General features: G+C 38.6%; 2 protein-coding genes across 4 annotated transcripts in view; one reads left to right on the top strand and one right to left on the bottom strand.

The window, feature by feature from the left end:
• The window catches only part of LOC131439621 (probable G-protein coupled receptor Mth-like 5), a 53,819-nt gene extending 46,227 nt beyond the window's left edge, over window positions 1-7,592 (top strand). For all 3 annotated transcript variants that reach the window (XM_058610889.1, XM_058610881.1, XM_058610873.1), the window contains exons 3-6: window positions 786-913; window positions 1,086-1,441; window positions 6,289-6,792; window positions 6,866-7,592. In XM_058610889.1, the coding sequence (XP_058466872.1) occupies window positions 786-913; window positions 1,086-1,441; window positions 6,289-6,792; window positions 6,866-7,124 (1,247 nt within the window). In that variant the 3' untranslated portion in view covers window positions 7,125-7,592. The remainder of the gene's footprint in view (window positions 1-785; window positions 914-1,085; window positions 1,442-6,288; window positions 6,793-6,865) is intronic.
• LOC131439615 (RNA helicase aquarius) overlaps window positions 1-17,014 on the bottom strand; it is a 211,167-nt gene extending 194,153 nt beyond the window's left edge. The window contains exons 1-2 of the mRNA XM_058610860.1: window positions 16,855-17,014; window positions 15,969-16,787 (exon numbers count right to left, since the gene is read on the bottom strand). Of these exons, the coding sequence (XP_058466843.1) occupies window positions 15,969-16,787; window positions 16,855-16,947 (912 nt within the window). The 5' untranslated portion in view covers window positions 16,948-17,014. The remainder of the gene's footprint in view (window positions 1-15,968; window positions 16,788-16,854) is intronic.
• Window positions 17,015-17,797: the final 783 nt, after the last annotated feature.

Raw genomic sequence — 17,797 nt, 5'->3', positions numbered from 1 at the left:
CTTGATCTTGTTTCTTTTAGTATATTTGTTGCGATGATCAATCACAAACATAACACCGTGGAGATAAGCGATTAAACATCAATTTATATGTTAGAGTGCTGTGAAGATACTAGCCTAAACATAGTGCTCCTTCTCATAAACTCATTTGTGGCTAACTCGCAGTTGAAACGATTATTCATTCAAAGAGCTAATTTACAACGAAGCAAAAGGCTGCTTCCTCTGTGATGCATCAATCTTGTTTGAGAAGCAAAGCATGCTTCAGAACGGGAAAATATATAACAAAAACGCTTACAAAAGGTAGTAGAAAAGTTAGTACAAAAACCATTCATCCAATGACTCCCCACTGATTTCCGGCAATGCTACCTTTTCATACCGCTGCTCTATTCAAAGCGGTAGCAATGAGCAGAAGTTTGCATTTAACCTAATGAATGGGTGCAAAATCTGCTGTAAGTTCCTGTTGACTTTTCACATAAACTTAACTCTACAGGAAGATCTCGTGTCAAACGAAAACAGACATGAGTCCATCCAAGTGACACTCTTTGCACTTTATCTTCGCTCTGCAAGTGAAAGCACCATTCTAACATCAATTATGCTGTGAATTATGTTTCGGTCTTCTTGTTCGGAAACTAATCCTGCTCTAACATGTGTACCAACTTGTTTGCTTTATTGAGTTTGGAAATTTGCTTCCAAGTTTGCAGCACAATTCAATAGAAAGACGACCAGCATGCATCCGTTCTGGGAGGTCATTCTTTTAATCAAATTCCTTTGTTTGTTTGTCATTTCAGCTGTCTGGGTGCCCGAATTTACCGGCCGAAATGGCGAACAGAACGTTCAAGTCGAAGCAATCCGGTACATCATTGGAGCTCCTGACTGTGGCAGCATGCAAAAGTGGCCTATATTCCACTACGAAAAGGTAGGTAGGCTTTTATGTCAGATTATGTCTCAATTCCAACATGTTTGCGGCGGTTCCCCGGTGCCATAGTGGCACTATCGATTCACCAAACTACAGACTTGTTGGATTACTTGTTCAAACAAACCACTCATCGGTTTTCTCTTCTTTCCAACGGTCCGTCGAAACCCACCAGAGCGAAGATAAACTGATTCTGTTCCCGGACGGAAAAGTGCGACACTTGATATTGGATCCGCACGCGCGAGACGAACCCGAAGAGGAGTGGGATCAGCTCTACTCGGCCGAGCCCCGGATGGAGGCACCGTTTCAGTACGACTACGAGCAGGGCCAGTACTGTCTGGACAAGGCACTGAGCAGCAACGAGCGGCAACCGGAGGGCATTTTCGCCACCGTCTGCTCGCCGGAAAAGGTCGTCCGGTGGACCGACAGTGACTTCCTTCTCCGCAAGATTATCAACCCGATCTGCCATGGTATCGCAATGATCATACTGCTAGTGGTGGCCATAGTGTACTTCGTGTTGCCTACATTGAGGTAAGTTGTCACCAAACGAAAAAGGGGGATTCTCGTGATGGGAATCGATTGGCACATTCTACAGCAACACATGGGGTGAAATCTCCCGGGCTTAACAAAGAGTTCAAAATTAACTTCATTCATCAACGTAATCTCCATCAATAGCAAAGCAATCATTCCAGCGCCGCTCTAACATTTCAGTACCATTTTTGTAGAACGATTTATCTTTGCCTCAAAACAGGCCTCAGTTTCAGCGATAACCTCTTCATTCGTGCGAAATTTCAGGCCTGCAAACACCCAGTAGTCGCTGAGAGCTAAATCTGGCGAATACGGTGGATGTGGGAGCAATTCGAAGTTCAATTCATGTAGTTTTACCATTGTTTTGATTGACTTGTGACACGGTGCGTTGTCTTGATGAAACAAAATTTTTATCTTTGATATATGCGGTCGTTTCTTTGCAATTTCAGATTTCAAACGCTCCTATAATGCTATATAATATTCACTGTTAATGGCATCTCCTTTCTCAAGATGGTCGATAAATTTTACACCACGCACATCCCGAAATGCCGAGGCCATAACCTTTCCAGCCGATTGTTATGCTTCCGGGCGCTTTGGATGAGGTTCACCAGTTGCTGTCTACTCAGATGACGATCGTTTTGATTCCGTAGTGAAGTGAAGAATCCATGTTTCATCCATTGTCAAATATCGACGCAAAAATTCCGGTTCGTTAGGTTTAAACATAGCCAAACACTGCTCATAATCATCAACACGTTCTCGTTTTTGGTCAACAGTGAGTAAACGCGGCACCCAATATAAAGTCAACACGTTCTTTTGATATCTTTACGATGTCAGCTAACTCACACAACTTCACTTTTCGATCATCAAAACGATTTTGTGGATTTTTATTATGTTCTGGTGTTACCGACTAATTTGGACGTCCACTGCGTTCTGCATTATCGGTGTCTCTACGACTACATTTGAAGTCAGCAAACCAATGTTTTATTGTTGTTTCTGATGGAGCGGAGTCTCCATAACACTTTCCAAGCCATTGCTTCTCTAGAACGGTTTTTTTGCCCATCAAGATGCTTCTGAAAGTAACAAAAGTAGCGTCACTCTTAGCACAAAAATCCACTAACTAAAGAATAGAATATCATGCAATTTTGACAGTTGTCTTTTAAAGGTTAGTATTAACTGAAAAAAGTGTGTTGTATAAGTTAATTTTATAAGCATTTCATATAGCCATTACTGTGCCGATTAAATTTATGGGAAGGGGTCCTTAGAACCGGGAACTGCGAACTGAAGTCATTTATTTATTTTGTTTTAGTAAGTAGAAGGCTTCTCGCAGCTAAACTTTGACTTTCTACCAGGGGAGTCGAACTAAGATCCATGAAAAAGCGGGTTGAGAGTAGGGCCTGTAGGCAAACGAACGCCAATTATCTAAGTGTCAATGATGCATGGAAGGTCCGCATTGTTTTGTCTGGGTGGACCGATTTTGTTCCTAAAAACAATTTTCTAACTGATGGACAATCTGTTGAATATTGTAGACTTTTGGCTTTCGAAATAATAGGTAACAAGTTCATTTAACCATGATCTTAACCTCTATGGTGGTCCTCCGAAGGAGATTTTTGATGATTTTTTGGGTCTCTCCGATACCCGATTTTCTTAGAGGAGAGACTGCCTCTCTGTTATCTTACGGAGCTTGGGGGAATATTACTACACTAGTCGTGTCTTCGTCCATTCATTTTTCGTTGCAGTTACTGTTGTTGATATTGTGGAAAGCATCGAAATAAGTTAAATTTTGTATTATTTAAGTTCTTATTGTTTTTTATTTATAGTCGGTGCCGTGGTTAGATGTGCCTAGTTGTAGCGTTTTAGTGTTGTCAATTCTTGTCTCACAAATGCTGGGATTGCTTGAAGCCGGTATAGACAAATTTTCGGTGCTCTTGGTAGATGGTCGTTCGTCTCATTCTTCGCGAGGCCTCAACGTACTGCTCTACGTAAGGCTTTTCTGCGACAAAACCGGGACAGATTAAATTAAAAATAAAACAAATTAGTTGCCCCAAATATATCAAAACTTTTCCGAAACGTCGAGTTCTGGTGATAAATAAAATCGAAATCGATTGATAATTTTCTGAAAAAAGTCCAGAGGGTCGACTAGAAATTTTCAAAAGAAAAATAAATAATAAGTTTAAGAGGATCGGCTTGAAAATCTAATTTCGAGATAATACCGATTTTTATTCAAAATTTTTTTTCCGAGGTTATACAAGATCTCGACGCTACGTGCATTTGTAAGACGAAACAAGAAAATCGCGAAACTTTAAAAATTTGCATAGAAGCCGAAACAATGAAAAAAGTTGCATTAAAAAACCGAATCTTTGAAAATCGCAACAAAAAAACCACATATCTTTGAAGATTCGCAATAAAAAACCGTCAAAACTAAGGAAATTTTTTTCATTACTGCCAGATATCATAAAAAATCTTGAAACATTGAGATCTGGTGTTTACTAAAATAAATACGAATTTGTAAAGTCATCGAGATCTTGTTATCTCGAAAAAAATTCAAGTTGACTCTCTGGGATCTGGAATTTGTTTTCTGAAATTTTCTAATTTCGACGTTTCGATGCATCTCTAAAACAAAACAAGCACGACATCAAAAACATGCGAAAAAGAAAAGTATAGCTTTGAAATTTTGATATCCGATATCGAACATATTTAGGGCTTGTTCGTGACCAAATCGGGACAGATTAAATTTAGAATAAAACAAATTTGCTGTTAGTTCAATCCAAGATGCATTTTTTATTCATTTAATTGATCATCATTAGTCATCTCACAACTAATTACGTTTAATATCTTCTTACAAGAATGAGAAAATTAATTTTGAGACATACCACAGTTTGAGTTGAGTTTGTCGTTCAACAATTGATAGAAATTTTGTTTTTGTTTTCTACACACCACTTTCAAATTTTACACTAAGGTCTTTTTTACACGGTTACGCGAATTTCTGAAGTTACTTGTTTGTTTTATGCGAATTCTCAAAGTTATGCGGTTTTCTTGTTTTGTCTTTGAAATGCACGAAGCGTCGAGATCTGGTGTTATCCTGATTTTTTTTAAAACAATATTGCTCGAAATTACACCAGATCTCAACGTTTCATGCATTACTAAGACATTCGGAATCAAAAAAAAATGTTTTTTCGATTCCGGATACCTCAATATAAAGTTTCTAAGTCTAACAAAATTTTTTCGAGATAACACCAGATCTCGATGTTTCATGAATTTTTGAACACAATTGGAAACAATTTTTTTTCTAAAGTTTTGCGAGTTTTTAACGAGGACTTCCGGAGTTACGCTTTTTTGTGCACAGAAAAGACTAAAAAAAGACAAAATTACAGAGTTGAAATCCTCTCTAATTCGCCAGAATAGAAATCCCTCCCTGGTTTTCATTGTTATTTAAAAAAGATGTTTTTTTTGTTTCGTTTATAGAGGTTTTAACCATATGGTCATTCGCCTCTCGGGCCAGCAAAACTTTCTGATCCTATGTGCGGGGTTGGGAATCGAATGCAGGTGCCCACCCACGCGGAAGGATGTTCGACACCGTAATTTTCAAAATCAAAATACACTCAAGTCAACTTCTGTGTGGTTTTGTATGCGGCATATCAAAGATATGCACTTTTTAATGCGAATTTTCCTTGTTATACAAGTTATTCGAATTTTAAGTCGATTCTTTGGGACGCGGAAAAAAAATACATAAAAAAGATTTGAGTGTATTGAAAATCTTCTACTGGTCTAATACTTATTTGGTCGGTTCACTGACCAACACTTAATCCTCATCAACATGTTTTCAAACCTCGGGGAATTGCTTGTCAACATCAATAAATAATGAAGTCGACTTGATGCCAATCGTAGTTTCTTCAGCTCTGCTATTGTTACATTGGGAAAAAGTTTTAAAATTCATAAACTAAATAGCTCTCAATCTTTTAAAGTTTTTTTTTTATATGAACGAAAGGTTACAAAAAAAATCTCATTGGACGAAAGCAATTTATGACAGCTCCGGCGTGATAACACTCTTGTCAAAAATACACTCTTACACTTACACTCCGATTCTGTAATTCGTTCGAAATTTTTGCATTCTGTATCATTTTGCATTGTATCTCGATCGAGTTTCAGTTTTCCACACAAAAGCATCACTCGATCGAATTACAGAATGCAAATTTTTACATTTAATCGAAGTAGAGATTCAGTTGTTTTCAGACACCATTTAATTCTACTACTGCACTGTCAGCTCACCACACTTGCACTAAGTATAACCAACGTTACAGTGCAAATAAATAACAATTCAAATGCTTATCTGTATTGGAACGTTGGTTCATAAATGTTGATTAAAAAAAGTGAAGCTAACTATCCATGTTATTACGCCGGAGCTCGTCTTAAACTGCAGTTTATTTATGAACTTAAACTAGGACGATCTGCACAATCGTGTTGCTTTCTGAGATGTGTTTAACATCATCCGAGATTAGTCGAATGTAGGCTGTGTGGACGAATGCTGGATACGATTGCCATCTGCAACTAGAGAAATATGACAGTTAACATGTACGAGTTCTACTTTTGAAACATACTTTTTTGGTTTTCTCAATCTAATCTAATAATCTATCGTCTTTCAATCTGTCTTTCGTTGGGTATTAATTGACAGTTAAGCTAAATTAACGAAATGTTATAAATCTGTAAGAATCGTCGGTCGTACCGCGACCGGGCTTAATTTTCGTAAATCCGACAGCTTATGCTGAAGCCGACGCTGCCGATCGTGGCTTCCGTCTAACAGCTCTCATTATAACAAAATGAACAGTAAAAATTAATATATCCTTCACTTTCAGGGACCTCGTCGGTAACATCGTCACCTCGATCACGGTGTGCCTGATCGTGTCTCAAGCGGCCGATCTGGTACGAATATTTACCGAATTCAGCAACCACGTCAGTTTCGTCGTAGCGGATTCATTTTTCTACATCAGCCTGCTGGCGGCATTCTTCTGGCTCAACAGTTTGGGTTACTACATTTGGAAAACTTTCCGCGCCAGAAATGTGTTCCTCAGGGTTACGGACGGCCGCAAGTACTGCTGGTACTCCGGGTATGCGTGGGGTGCTACAGCAACGATGGCCGGGGTGGCCATCTTTTCGCATTTTTTCCTGGACGGCCCTAATGGGAAGCGGAATTCCAGCGTTTTCGAGAATCAAGATACCATCGGCTGGCTGGGGATTGCGATGTTTTTTACTCCGATTGCTTTCATCATCATACTGAACACCTTTTTCTACGTGACGACTCTGAAATTTATCAACAGAATGAATACGTACGGTAGAATACACCACAAATTGAAGTGCAAGTAAGTGTTACCGTCGGTGGCGAACGAAAAAAAAAACACAGATAATTAACTTTTGAACTCTTTCTGCTTTCAGCTTCATTATGTTCACACTAATTTTTCTTGTAATGAGTACATCATGGCTCTTCCTGATTCTTTCCTGGCTGCACTTCGACGCGCTACTGTACACGCATATCATCGTGAATGCACTGCAGGCACCGTGCATTCTGTACATATGCGTTTTCCGGCAGAAGCACGTGACATTTCTGCTGAAGAAATCCTGCTGCTACAATGAACCACCGACAACGTCCGATTGGGGTGACGAAATGACGTACATGAACGGCGGTGACTACTGACACTAGCCGACACCAGCCGAATCTCGAAGCTAGAAATCTATACTAAAGAATCTCACCATCAGCGGTCTTCCCCGGCCTTCGCTTCGTTTTTCAAAGCGGACGGACGGAAGAAGTGGCAGTGGAGTTAACATTCCTGAATCTCTAAGATTCGAAACAAAACAAACGAACAACATAAAACAACACCAGAGCCGCTAGAGGGCAGCATTACTTTCCGAAACCAACAATAATATACGTCCAGTTTCATTAGGCTAGGTATGTGAACGATAAGTTATTAACATTAGTTTGTAGGACGCGTCTCGATTGTATGATAATAATAATAATAACACGGTTAATCGTTTTTGGCGAACGTATTGAGGAAGCTGTGTGTTGCTAGATTTGTATTAGGTAAACAGCAGCTGAACTACTACTGTATACACATTTTTAAGATTACCTTTGACAAAGACTCAATAAAGATTAAGCAAAATGTAACTCATAGTTTATGTTTCCAACAACTAACATCCGAAAAGTTCCCGAAGAGAAAAGATGGCATCACTGGGAGTACGAGGCAGTGCCTGAGTGCTGCTCTCAAAAAAGTCTATTTTCAATGTGTTGTTTGATACGTATAGTTGAAAATTTGGTTTAAATAGTTATTTTGAGTGACAGTGCAGGTGTAGCAAGTTTGTTTCTAGTAATGAGAGTGCTATTGATTGAATGAAATTGATCCGCGAAACTAAAGATGCTCAAGCGGCGGATACTGTGAATTTACCACCCCAAAATTCAACGATATTAACCTGTTAACCGATCGAAGCGCCGTCTGCATGTCATTGTCGGTGTTGTCGGATTTCTATGGAATGTGTGAAAGTTTACAAGTCGATCGTGTCATTCAGACTGAAGGTCTAGGGTTGGTCTGCAGCGGACCCATTCGCGAGTGTTTTTATTTTATTCTTTCAGTGGTCGTGCTTCATTTCGCGTTACTGACAACAGAGCGAGCAGGAGAAAAGGGATACTGGTGAGATCGTTCCTTGGAGATATTTTATATTTTTCTTACTTATTATATTTCTCCTGAGTATCGAAAATCAGGTTTTGTTGAGATCATATTGTTTACCAAAACATATCCGGATCTCTTTCCCTCCCTACTAACAAATCTCCTATCCCGTGATGCTCGTGGAGATACAGTGGTACCCGCGGTCTCTAGAAACAACGAGTATCGGACTAACATTCCTTCCTTTCCCTCAGTAGCACAGCCTTTGGTCGTAGCCGGCGTCGTTATTGATCATTTAATAAAAAGTTAGGAGTGAGTAGGTATGCATAGTGAAAATGATTTGCTTCTCCCAAGCTTCATTTTCTTGGTTCATTGTACATTTCCACTCATTCGGCCAATCACGAAGTGCAACTACGGGCATTCTACTTCAGCTCAGCTCAACAACTAATATCCGAAAAGTTCCTGAATGACAATAAAAATGATATCAGAAAAGGGTTCATTCAATTCAATTGAAACCGAATGTGGCACACACTGACGATCAGAGCTGAAAAACGTCATTTTCATTAATTCAAAATATACAAAAAAAAACCTGTTTTAATCCACCTAGTGGTGTAATGATGCCTTTCTCATATCAATCATACTATCATATATAATACTGTGGTATTCTTAAAAATAATTTTCTTCGATTCCTAAAAAGAATAACCGAAATCGGTTTGTTTGGCCGTCTACTGATAAAAACTATTAATTGAAGAAGATTTGAGGTCGATTTAGAAAACTTTTTACGGTTTTTCGCCCTTTTCAGTGATGGTATACAATTTTTAACACACTTTACTCTATATTTCCGGATCCGGAAGTCAGATCCAGATTAAATTCAGGAATAACGTATGGGACCACAGGACCTTTCATTTGAACCTAAGTTTATGAAAATCGGTCGCGCCATCTATGAGAAAAGCTAGAAAACATATTTTCAATTTTTTTGCACATTTTACCCCATAACTCCAAAACCGGAAGTCGGATCCAAACAATATTCAGGAATTTTGTGAAAATCGGTTCAGCCATCTCTGAGAAAAGTTAGTGCACTTGTTTTCACAACTTTTTGCACACTTTACCCCCTAATTCCGGAACCGGAAGTCGGATACAAAAAGCATTCAGGAATTTTGTATGCAGGGTGGCAAGTGAATTGCCCATTTCAATTTCCCGGTTTTTTCCGGTTTTCCCGGTTTTTGAGATAAAAATTCCCGGTTTTTGGAATAGGCTCAAATCGCTCCTGTTTAGTTTTTTTTAATATTTTTTAATTCAAACTTTAAACAGATATCCCATGTCCAAAAAGGATCATTGCAATAGGCCCGCTAATTGATGTTTCTCATACTTTCCAGGCATTTCGATGTATAAATAGAAAATATTCTTTGTAACATGTGCATATAAGAAAAGTATAAAGCGTATTTCAAGTCATTCAGGGGTTTTGATTACACATAACCGATTTCTTCCGAGTGCATATATCTGTTTTTATTATTTTTTTGATATACATATGACTGAAAATAAATCAATAAGGAACAACAATCCCAAAAACGGACGCTTGCCACTCAGAAAAAACAACAACAATCTATGCTTGCAACTTCAAATCATTTTGTACATTTTTTTTTCTTCGCTCCTTCCGGAAGTGAAAGTGGAAATCTCAGTTTGGCGGGAAAATTATAAACGACATGATGACCGAGGATGGCTTTTATCGTATCAAAGAACGCTCGCTAGCAACTCTTCACACGATTCAATCAGTGCCATCAAAGAGAGACGGATATCATCTCAGCAACAAAACACCGTCATGGTTCATATAACATAGAATGGACACCAGTGAGAAAGCGAATCTCTCTAGATGACCTGTCTGAGAATCAAAGGTTAGCTCGCTGCTGTGGGGATTCTCTCTGAAGCAACAAACGGTTGCTTATTCTAGTTTTGCGATCCGATTCTATACGGGCAGTGGATAATTGCGATAGAATCATTTTACTATTGCCGCTTATTCTAACTATGTGCATATAACCTTTGTATAAGTTGTATCTATGAAAATAGCTGCGAATGCTGCAGACCAGGGTTTTGAAATATTGTATATTGTGACCTAGTATGTCGAATTATCTGCGATAATTATCAACTTGCGATTCTCTCTTGGTAAATTCCTCACCGCGCCGATCGTTGCCGGACTTACATATTTTGTTAAGGGCTGCGAAATACTCAGAGTATGAAGTGGAGTAAATTCTCTCACGGTTCATGCATTGAGAGACATCGAGTTCTTGTAGCATCTTCTACCAGATTGAAAATGTTGTATACAATGTAGAGCAATATCGAGCCACTTTTATTCCAAATTATCGGCAATAACAAACACTGATGATGGCACAGCGAATCTAACATAATATCGTCATTGCCAATGCTTCGGCCATGGTACAATAAATTGTTATATGGACATATACTGTTTAAAGTATGTCGCTTGCAAGCACATCTGTTCAATGAACGATATCATCAGATGAATTATCATGCTGTGATTGTTATGAAAACCATAAAACCAATTATTAACAAAGTCCTGTCAGACTAGAAATTTTAAATTTTCAAGTAATAGAATTGAAATTAAAATCATTAGATGTATTAGAAGTGTGTATTAGAAGACTTCGCAAAACCGTTCGGCTGCCACGACTTGCTCTTTTAAAACACCAATTTATTCTAATGTATCTGTTAGTAATAAACAATGTTTACGATTTCAAAGCGTTGATGGGCAAATAAATCAAATGTAGCAGTTAAAATGCACAATATATCGATCTGTTTTTTCCTAATATGATTCTAAATTCTCGTAGAGTAATAAGAAAGAACGAGTTCTTGATGATAAACTCTCCGCTGGTTGTAAACCAGTTTTATTTTCAATAGCTCAACTAATTTATCTATATTTTGATTTTAGCAGATCGATCAATAACATTCAGGGTCTCAAATTAAGCAATGATTAGCCGTTATACATTCTACCAGCTTAGAACTAATCGACTAGAATACTATCGAATGTAAACCCTAAATATAGAAATAGATATGGCCGTAGATAATTTAAATCATTACCTTATTGAAGTTTCAAAAGATCAAACTAAATTCAATTCACTGAACAAATCAATCCGTTTTTTAAATCTTTCTAAGATTCTAGTCCTCAGAAACCAGTTTCAACTCTCAAAAAGGAACTCAAATACTTCCTGTAAACGGTGAATAAGATCAAAGTCGACAACTCTTCCAATCTTGCGAGTCCTTTTGACATCTCACAGAAATATAAGCATAACACAAGTATTGCCTAAAGATGATATTACTGAGACAAATTATGATAAAACTTAAAATTATGAAGGCTCCTAAAAATGTTCAATAATTTTATTAAAAATTTTCCCTATATTATCCTGAGATTTTGCCATAAATTTTGCAAGTGTGTTGAATACTTATTCAAAAATTTAATGAAAATCCAACAGAAGCATCCAAATTATCCTTGTTTTTCAAAATGAGCTTTGATTATGCTGTTATTGATAACAACTAAAAAAATTCTGATGTTTCCTGTTTGATTTAAAACTGCCTGCAAGCATCTAAAAATCGTTGGACGAGACATGGGCTGTTGGCCCAATTTCCAATGGACAATAAGTTATTTCAATACTTGTAATGAACATTTCGCTCAAACGCAAACTTGGGTATTGTCTCCTACTTTTCAATTGTTGAAAAAATCATTCTGCTAACAACTGTTACTCATAGGTGAGCTAGTAATATTTTTCCCGGTTTTTCACTAAAATTCCCGACTTTTTCCCGGTGAAATCAAATTCCCGACTTTTTCCCGGTTTTCCCGATTTTCCCGGTCACTTGTCACCCTGTGTATGGGACCACAAGTCCTTTCATTTGAATCTAAGTTTGTGAAAATCGGTTTAGCCATCTCCGAGAAAAGTTAGTGCAAAAAAACGCTACATACACACACACACACAGACATTTTGCGTACTCGACGAACTGAGTCGAATGGTATATGACACTCGACCCTCCGGGCCCCGGTTCAAAAGTCGGTTTCACAGTGATTGCATAATCTTTCTATATGAGAAAGGCAGAAACGAGAAATAAATGTCACTATCAGCTGCGCTTGCAAATTATGAGAACGAGATCCATGTCCATTCAATGACATAAGCGGACCAGTAGTTTCAAATTTGTGCCCTTTCTTTCATTCGCCTTTTCAGTTATTTGCGGTTTCCAGTGAAAATCCTGTAGTATGCAGTGTCGATACTAAACTGTAGCTTTGAGAATCGAAAATGACAGAAAAAGGTTTCACAATGACTTTTACCTGGTGGTGCTCAAATCTGTAGTAGTTTTGGTTCCCCACGAGGTTCTAGGGGTGTAGTAACTTCGATTTATCTTATTTTAGTCATTTTTTATAGCCAAACACCACAAATTTTCATTATATCGATGAAAGAATGTGAACTGAAACTCTGGTTTTGTCTTGTCATAGAGGAACGAGTGACGGTAACACTGTTACTCTCGTTTTTTGCAATGAGAGACGAAAATGCTTCGTCTCTCTTCGTTTGTTTTGGATGCGGTCATTTACGAATGGGACAGTAAAAAACGAATATGAGGCTGTTGGATGGGGTTCTTTCGTTGAGAATGCGTGACAATTTTAAGCTCTGATGACCATCACTCCACTGCAGTAAACTTCACACTCAAACACACAACCTTCGCTGACGTACCGAACGGCCAGTTTTTCATTCGTTTCGCTTTCAATCGAAGCTCAGCAAATATCTCTTTCAATTAAATGAGAGAGTGGCCTTCGGATGAGGTGTTCATGGGAACATTCGAATTAGTTCAACATAATAGCTTAACCAGTCATGATAGCTTAAATATCAAAATCTTCATGAAAGTTGAAGCAATTAAATTCGCACCGAAAACAAAATCCTGATTCTATTGATGACTATCATTCTTTCGTTACATTCATCGCCCAATTCGAGTAAGACTGTCGCCACTACATTCACGTTGCACTCGCTCATGACTGTCATATGCGACTTTCATATGTGCGAATTCTGGACCTTGATCTGGATTTCGCACCATTGCGAGAGAACGGGGAAGAAAACGGAAATTCCAAGAACATACATTTCTAGATAATTAGTTTTTCTATCGATTCGTGTATAAATTGTGCCTGATAAACGTTTTTATCGAAAGATTTCGTGTGAATTGTAAAAATAAATGAGTTTTTCCTTGTTCTTTCACACACTCACAATGTCAACACACAAGAAAACAAAATGTTTAACAAAACTCGCACGAAATCTCGCGAAAGAAATGCTTTCTAACTGATATTTTGCGCCAAATGCATAGTAAAATCATTTATCTACAATCGTATCTTTTGGATTCCTAAGTTTTCTTGAATCGGGTTAGCATTGGAGAAATTTGTAGTTTTGGGTGAAATTTCGGCGACAAAGCAAGAGGAAGCTCTCTGGAGCTGGACCTGATATTTAATCTGGATTCTGGACCAGGATTTGGACCTGGATTCTGAGTCGGAATTCTGGAATAAAAATATGCGCTTTGAACAAAAATCTCCACTGGACCTAGATTTAGGGTCTGAATTTATTATCGGGATCGGGATTCGGATCCTGGGTTCAGGACCAGGATGTTGAATTGGAATTCTAGATTTGGATTATTGACCTGAATTCTGAACCTGGATTTTAACTCCGCAACTGATTTCGGAACCTGGAATCTCGATCAGAATCTGGATTCTTAAACAGATTTCCAGAGCTAGAGCTCGGTTCATGACCTGAGTCTGAATTTCAAACATAGATTAACCTGAATTCTGGACCTAAATCCTCTGAGCTTGGATTTTGGATCTGGACCTGAATTCAAGACCTGAGATTGGATCTTGGACTTGGTTTTCTGTCCTGAATTCCGGACCTGGTTCTTGGCTCTGCACCTGAATTCGGAATTTGATTAGAAACCTGAACTCTCAACCTGGACCTGAAGGAACATGGATTCTAGATCAGAATTCTGGAGCTGGACCTAGATTTGAACCTCAACATTAATTCCAAACCTAAATTCTGATTCTAAACCTGAATTCTGGACTTGAATTTTCGATCTGTATCCTGGAATTTTGAAACAAAAATCTGCGCTTAGAAAAAAATCTTCACTTGACCTGGTTTCAAGACCTGTATTCGGAACCGGGATTTTGGACCTGGATTCAGAACCTTAATCAGGAACTTGGATTCTGGACCTGGACTTGGATTATTGTCCTGAATTCTGAACCTGGATCTGGACTTCACACCTGAATTCTCGATTTGGACTTGTATTCTGAACCAGATCTCTGGAGCTAGACCTGAGCCTGAAATCGAGACTGAATAATGGAGGAGGATTTTATGTTTGGATTCTGGGCCGGTATTCTAAAACAAAAATCTGTACTTATAGAACAAAAAATCTCCCCTAAACCTGGATTTGGACCTGGATCAGGAATCTGCACTTGAATTCGTGATCTAATTCTGAACCTGGATTCTCGATGTGGATCTTGATTCTGGACCTGAATTATGGACATGAATCTGCATTCTGAGTCTGTATCTGAATTCTAAATCTGGACCTTGATTCTGAACCTGGATTCTTGTCCAGGAGCTCCAGATTCTGGGCGAGATTCTGAGTTTTAAACTAGAATTCTGAATCTGGACCGAAATTCTGGACATGAACATTGGGCCTGAATTCTGAACTTGAAACTGGATACGGGATGTTAGATTCTGGACTTGAAATCTGAACCTAAATTGGATTTTAAACCTGGATTCTGGAACGAATATTAAAGCTTGGAACAAAAATCTGCACTGGAACTGAATTTTGGGCTTGAATTCTTGACCTGAATTCTCAATCTGGACATGAATCTGAATTCGGATTCTAAGCTTGTACCTGGATTTCAGACCAGAATTTTAGATCTGGACTAAAGTGCTGGACCTAAATTGTGAACATATGTTAATGATGCTACGTTCCTTATGTTCACTAGAGATTTTACCTAGCCGCGATTGAATTATAATTGTTCATTGGATGGGAATGCAATTCTAGGATGGGGTGGATTAGAAAAGAAAACAACAACTCGAATACAGATAATTAACAAAGCATTCCGCACTCCCGAGGGAAAACTGCATCTTTTGCTGGATCAGAGATGCGGACTTAAATTATTAATATGAATACGTTTTAAAGATTTCAAATCTGCTTTAAACATTTTGCATTCCAAAGGTAGTATTTAAGTACCTAACGCACCAAATAACCTTTTCTTAATTCCGGACGTCCCGGGTTGGCGGTTCAATGCATATGACGCTGGTCTTACAAGCCAGTTATCGTATGTTCTACTCCCGAACTGGAAGGATTCTTAGTGTCAGTAGGATCCATAGTAACTAGCCATGCAATGATTCTGTACACTAAGAATCGGCTGCGAAGTCTGTTGAAACAGAAAGGCCAAATTCCACAAAAGGAATGTAATGCCAAGACTTTGCTTTTTACTTCCGGAGTATAAAAATAATTTTACTGGTTTGATTGTGGTTTCTGATTCGAACACGAACAGTCCGAACCATACCTGAGCTTTATGGTGAATGAGAAAACACTTCCCATTTCAGCGTTTGGAGATAAATTTTAACATCGCTTGCAATGTGAGCAAAATGCTTTTCTCGTGCAACTCGCTACTTTCCAGTGGATTAACTTAGCTCTTTCGATGAATACAATCATATCTTGGGAAACGATATTTTGCGTATCCTAAGCGGTCTTCTGCATGATCTACCAAATTATTCGGAGTTCGGCCCATAAAAAAAGTATATTGCTTAAACCTTAATCGTCGAATTCAGAGAAAAGATTATCTTTATCCAATGCAATCTTCAGTTAAAAATAGCACTTACCTGTGCGAATAAGTTTCCCTCGGCTCGCTGCAACAACGGTGCCATTGAGCACCGCACCACCACGTGGCAATCATCCATCACCGTGTTGAAAAACCTTCTCGTCGGCAGTAGTGCTTCTAAATCGATAAGAAATTCTAAAAATCGCTCACAATAACGCACCGTTTCTTCACACACCGGACCTTCGACGGGAATCAACTCGAGAATGTTCATAAATTTAATCATGAGATTTTGCAAAAAGTGCCGTTCCCATTCAAACTTTTCTTTCATTTCCGGTTTGTCCCTCTTCTGTAACCTTTTCCAAAATTTCTTCCACTCCGGAATTTCCTTCAACTCCTGCTCTCTTCTGCGCGGTTGTAAGCAGGACCACATGGCCAGCGAGACCAACCGTTTGGCTTGATTACGGCACAATTCCACTTCCATGCTGTTGAAGCAATGGTTTAAGAACACCAGCAACGAGGTTTGCTCTCTCATGTTAAACGGAGTGACCGTGATTTCCTCGAGACAAGCTTCCAACACGTTTTGGAAGAAAATCGGAAACTGATCCGCTCGGTTATCAAAAATCTGCCAAACTTCTACCTTTTCGCGAAACTTTTCATTCAACATCACAACGATCGACATCAGATGAGCCCGAGTCGATTTCTCCCCGCAGTAGTTAGGCCATAGATAATTTTCTAGATATTGACTAAACTCTAGCATCATAATTCGACGCATAGAAAAACGCGACTCACAAATCTCACGCCGATAGATTTCTTCGATAACCGACGGATTGTACGATTCGTGATTACCGACGGTGTCCGGAGCCCAAAAACGGTTTGCCAACTAGATAGAAACGGGGAGATAGTTGGTTAGGGATAATACTGGACTTAAAACTGTACAAAATACTTACAAAAGTAAGCTCATCGGCATTTATTTGAGCAACCGTGAGGGCTCCTTTGCGCATTTTAGCCGCCGGCTCGTCCGATGCTTTCGTTTTCGACATTGCTAGCGTAAGTTTCACCACAAATTACCTAAAACGTTTCGGAACCGGTCCAGACACAACAAACCCGCGAAGAATCAAAACAAAAACTGAATATCGACCGCCAGTCGACTGAATCGAGTTTGAGAGCGAGAAGAGAGAGTGGCGTTTCATTTCAAGGGTGCCAGATTTTTTTGTTGAACAGCAAATATAAGTAACTCTAAAATTGATATCACGCCTTTTTTTGAGAACGGCCAATAAACCATCCATCAACAATCACTTTGAAGAGTAATTTCGAACGACTCGGCACTCGCTGATAGAAGTTATAATAGTAAACGGCAGAGAAAAGTTTTCTCTTTCGTCTGGTGTTAAATTTAATACTCTGTCTTTCATAGCTCGCTTGCAATTTCTTTCGAAAGTAGAAGTTGACAGGTCGCTTATTGGCCGTTCTAAAAAAAATGACGCGTGATTTCAGCAAGTATGTAAAAATTGGTTGTCTATCAACACCATAATAATAACTTTTAAAATATAAACATGAACGTTTTGCCATAATCGACATTAGAATTGGCAGAAAACGTTCTTATACAGCTAAAAGGTAGAAGTCATTCGATTTTCGTTTGAATCCAAATATAACAAACGTGAGCATTCTAATGGAACCAAAACAAAGCATTTGCAGTTGATGCCTTGATGATTGGAACAGACAGAAAAGAATGAATTGCGGTGACACTGTCGATGAACAAACTTTTTTAATTTATAATTTATTTTCCGTCTCTCAAATCATGTGTGAATATCCACTTTGAAGACAAAATCCGAAGGATTATTGAGAGTTCGTCATCATAATAAACGACAAAATAAGTTTTCATTGCCATCTTGT

The sequence above is a fragment of the Malaya genurostris genome, chromosome 1 (assembly GCF_030247185.1).
Source record: "Malaya genurostris strain Urasoe2022 chromosome 1, Malgen_1.1, whole genome shotgun sequence".
Taxonomy (NCBI): Eukaryota; Metazoa; Arthropoda; class Insecta; order Diptera; family Culicidae; genus Malaya; species Malaya genurostris.
Note: the sequence above shows the minus strand (reverse complement) of the source record. Positions and strands in the feature narration are given on the sequence as shown.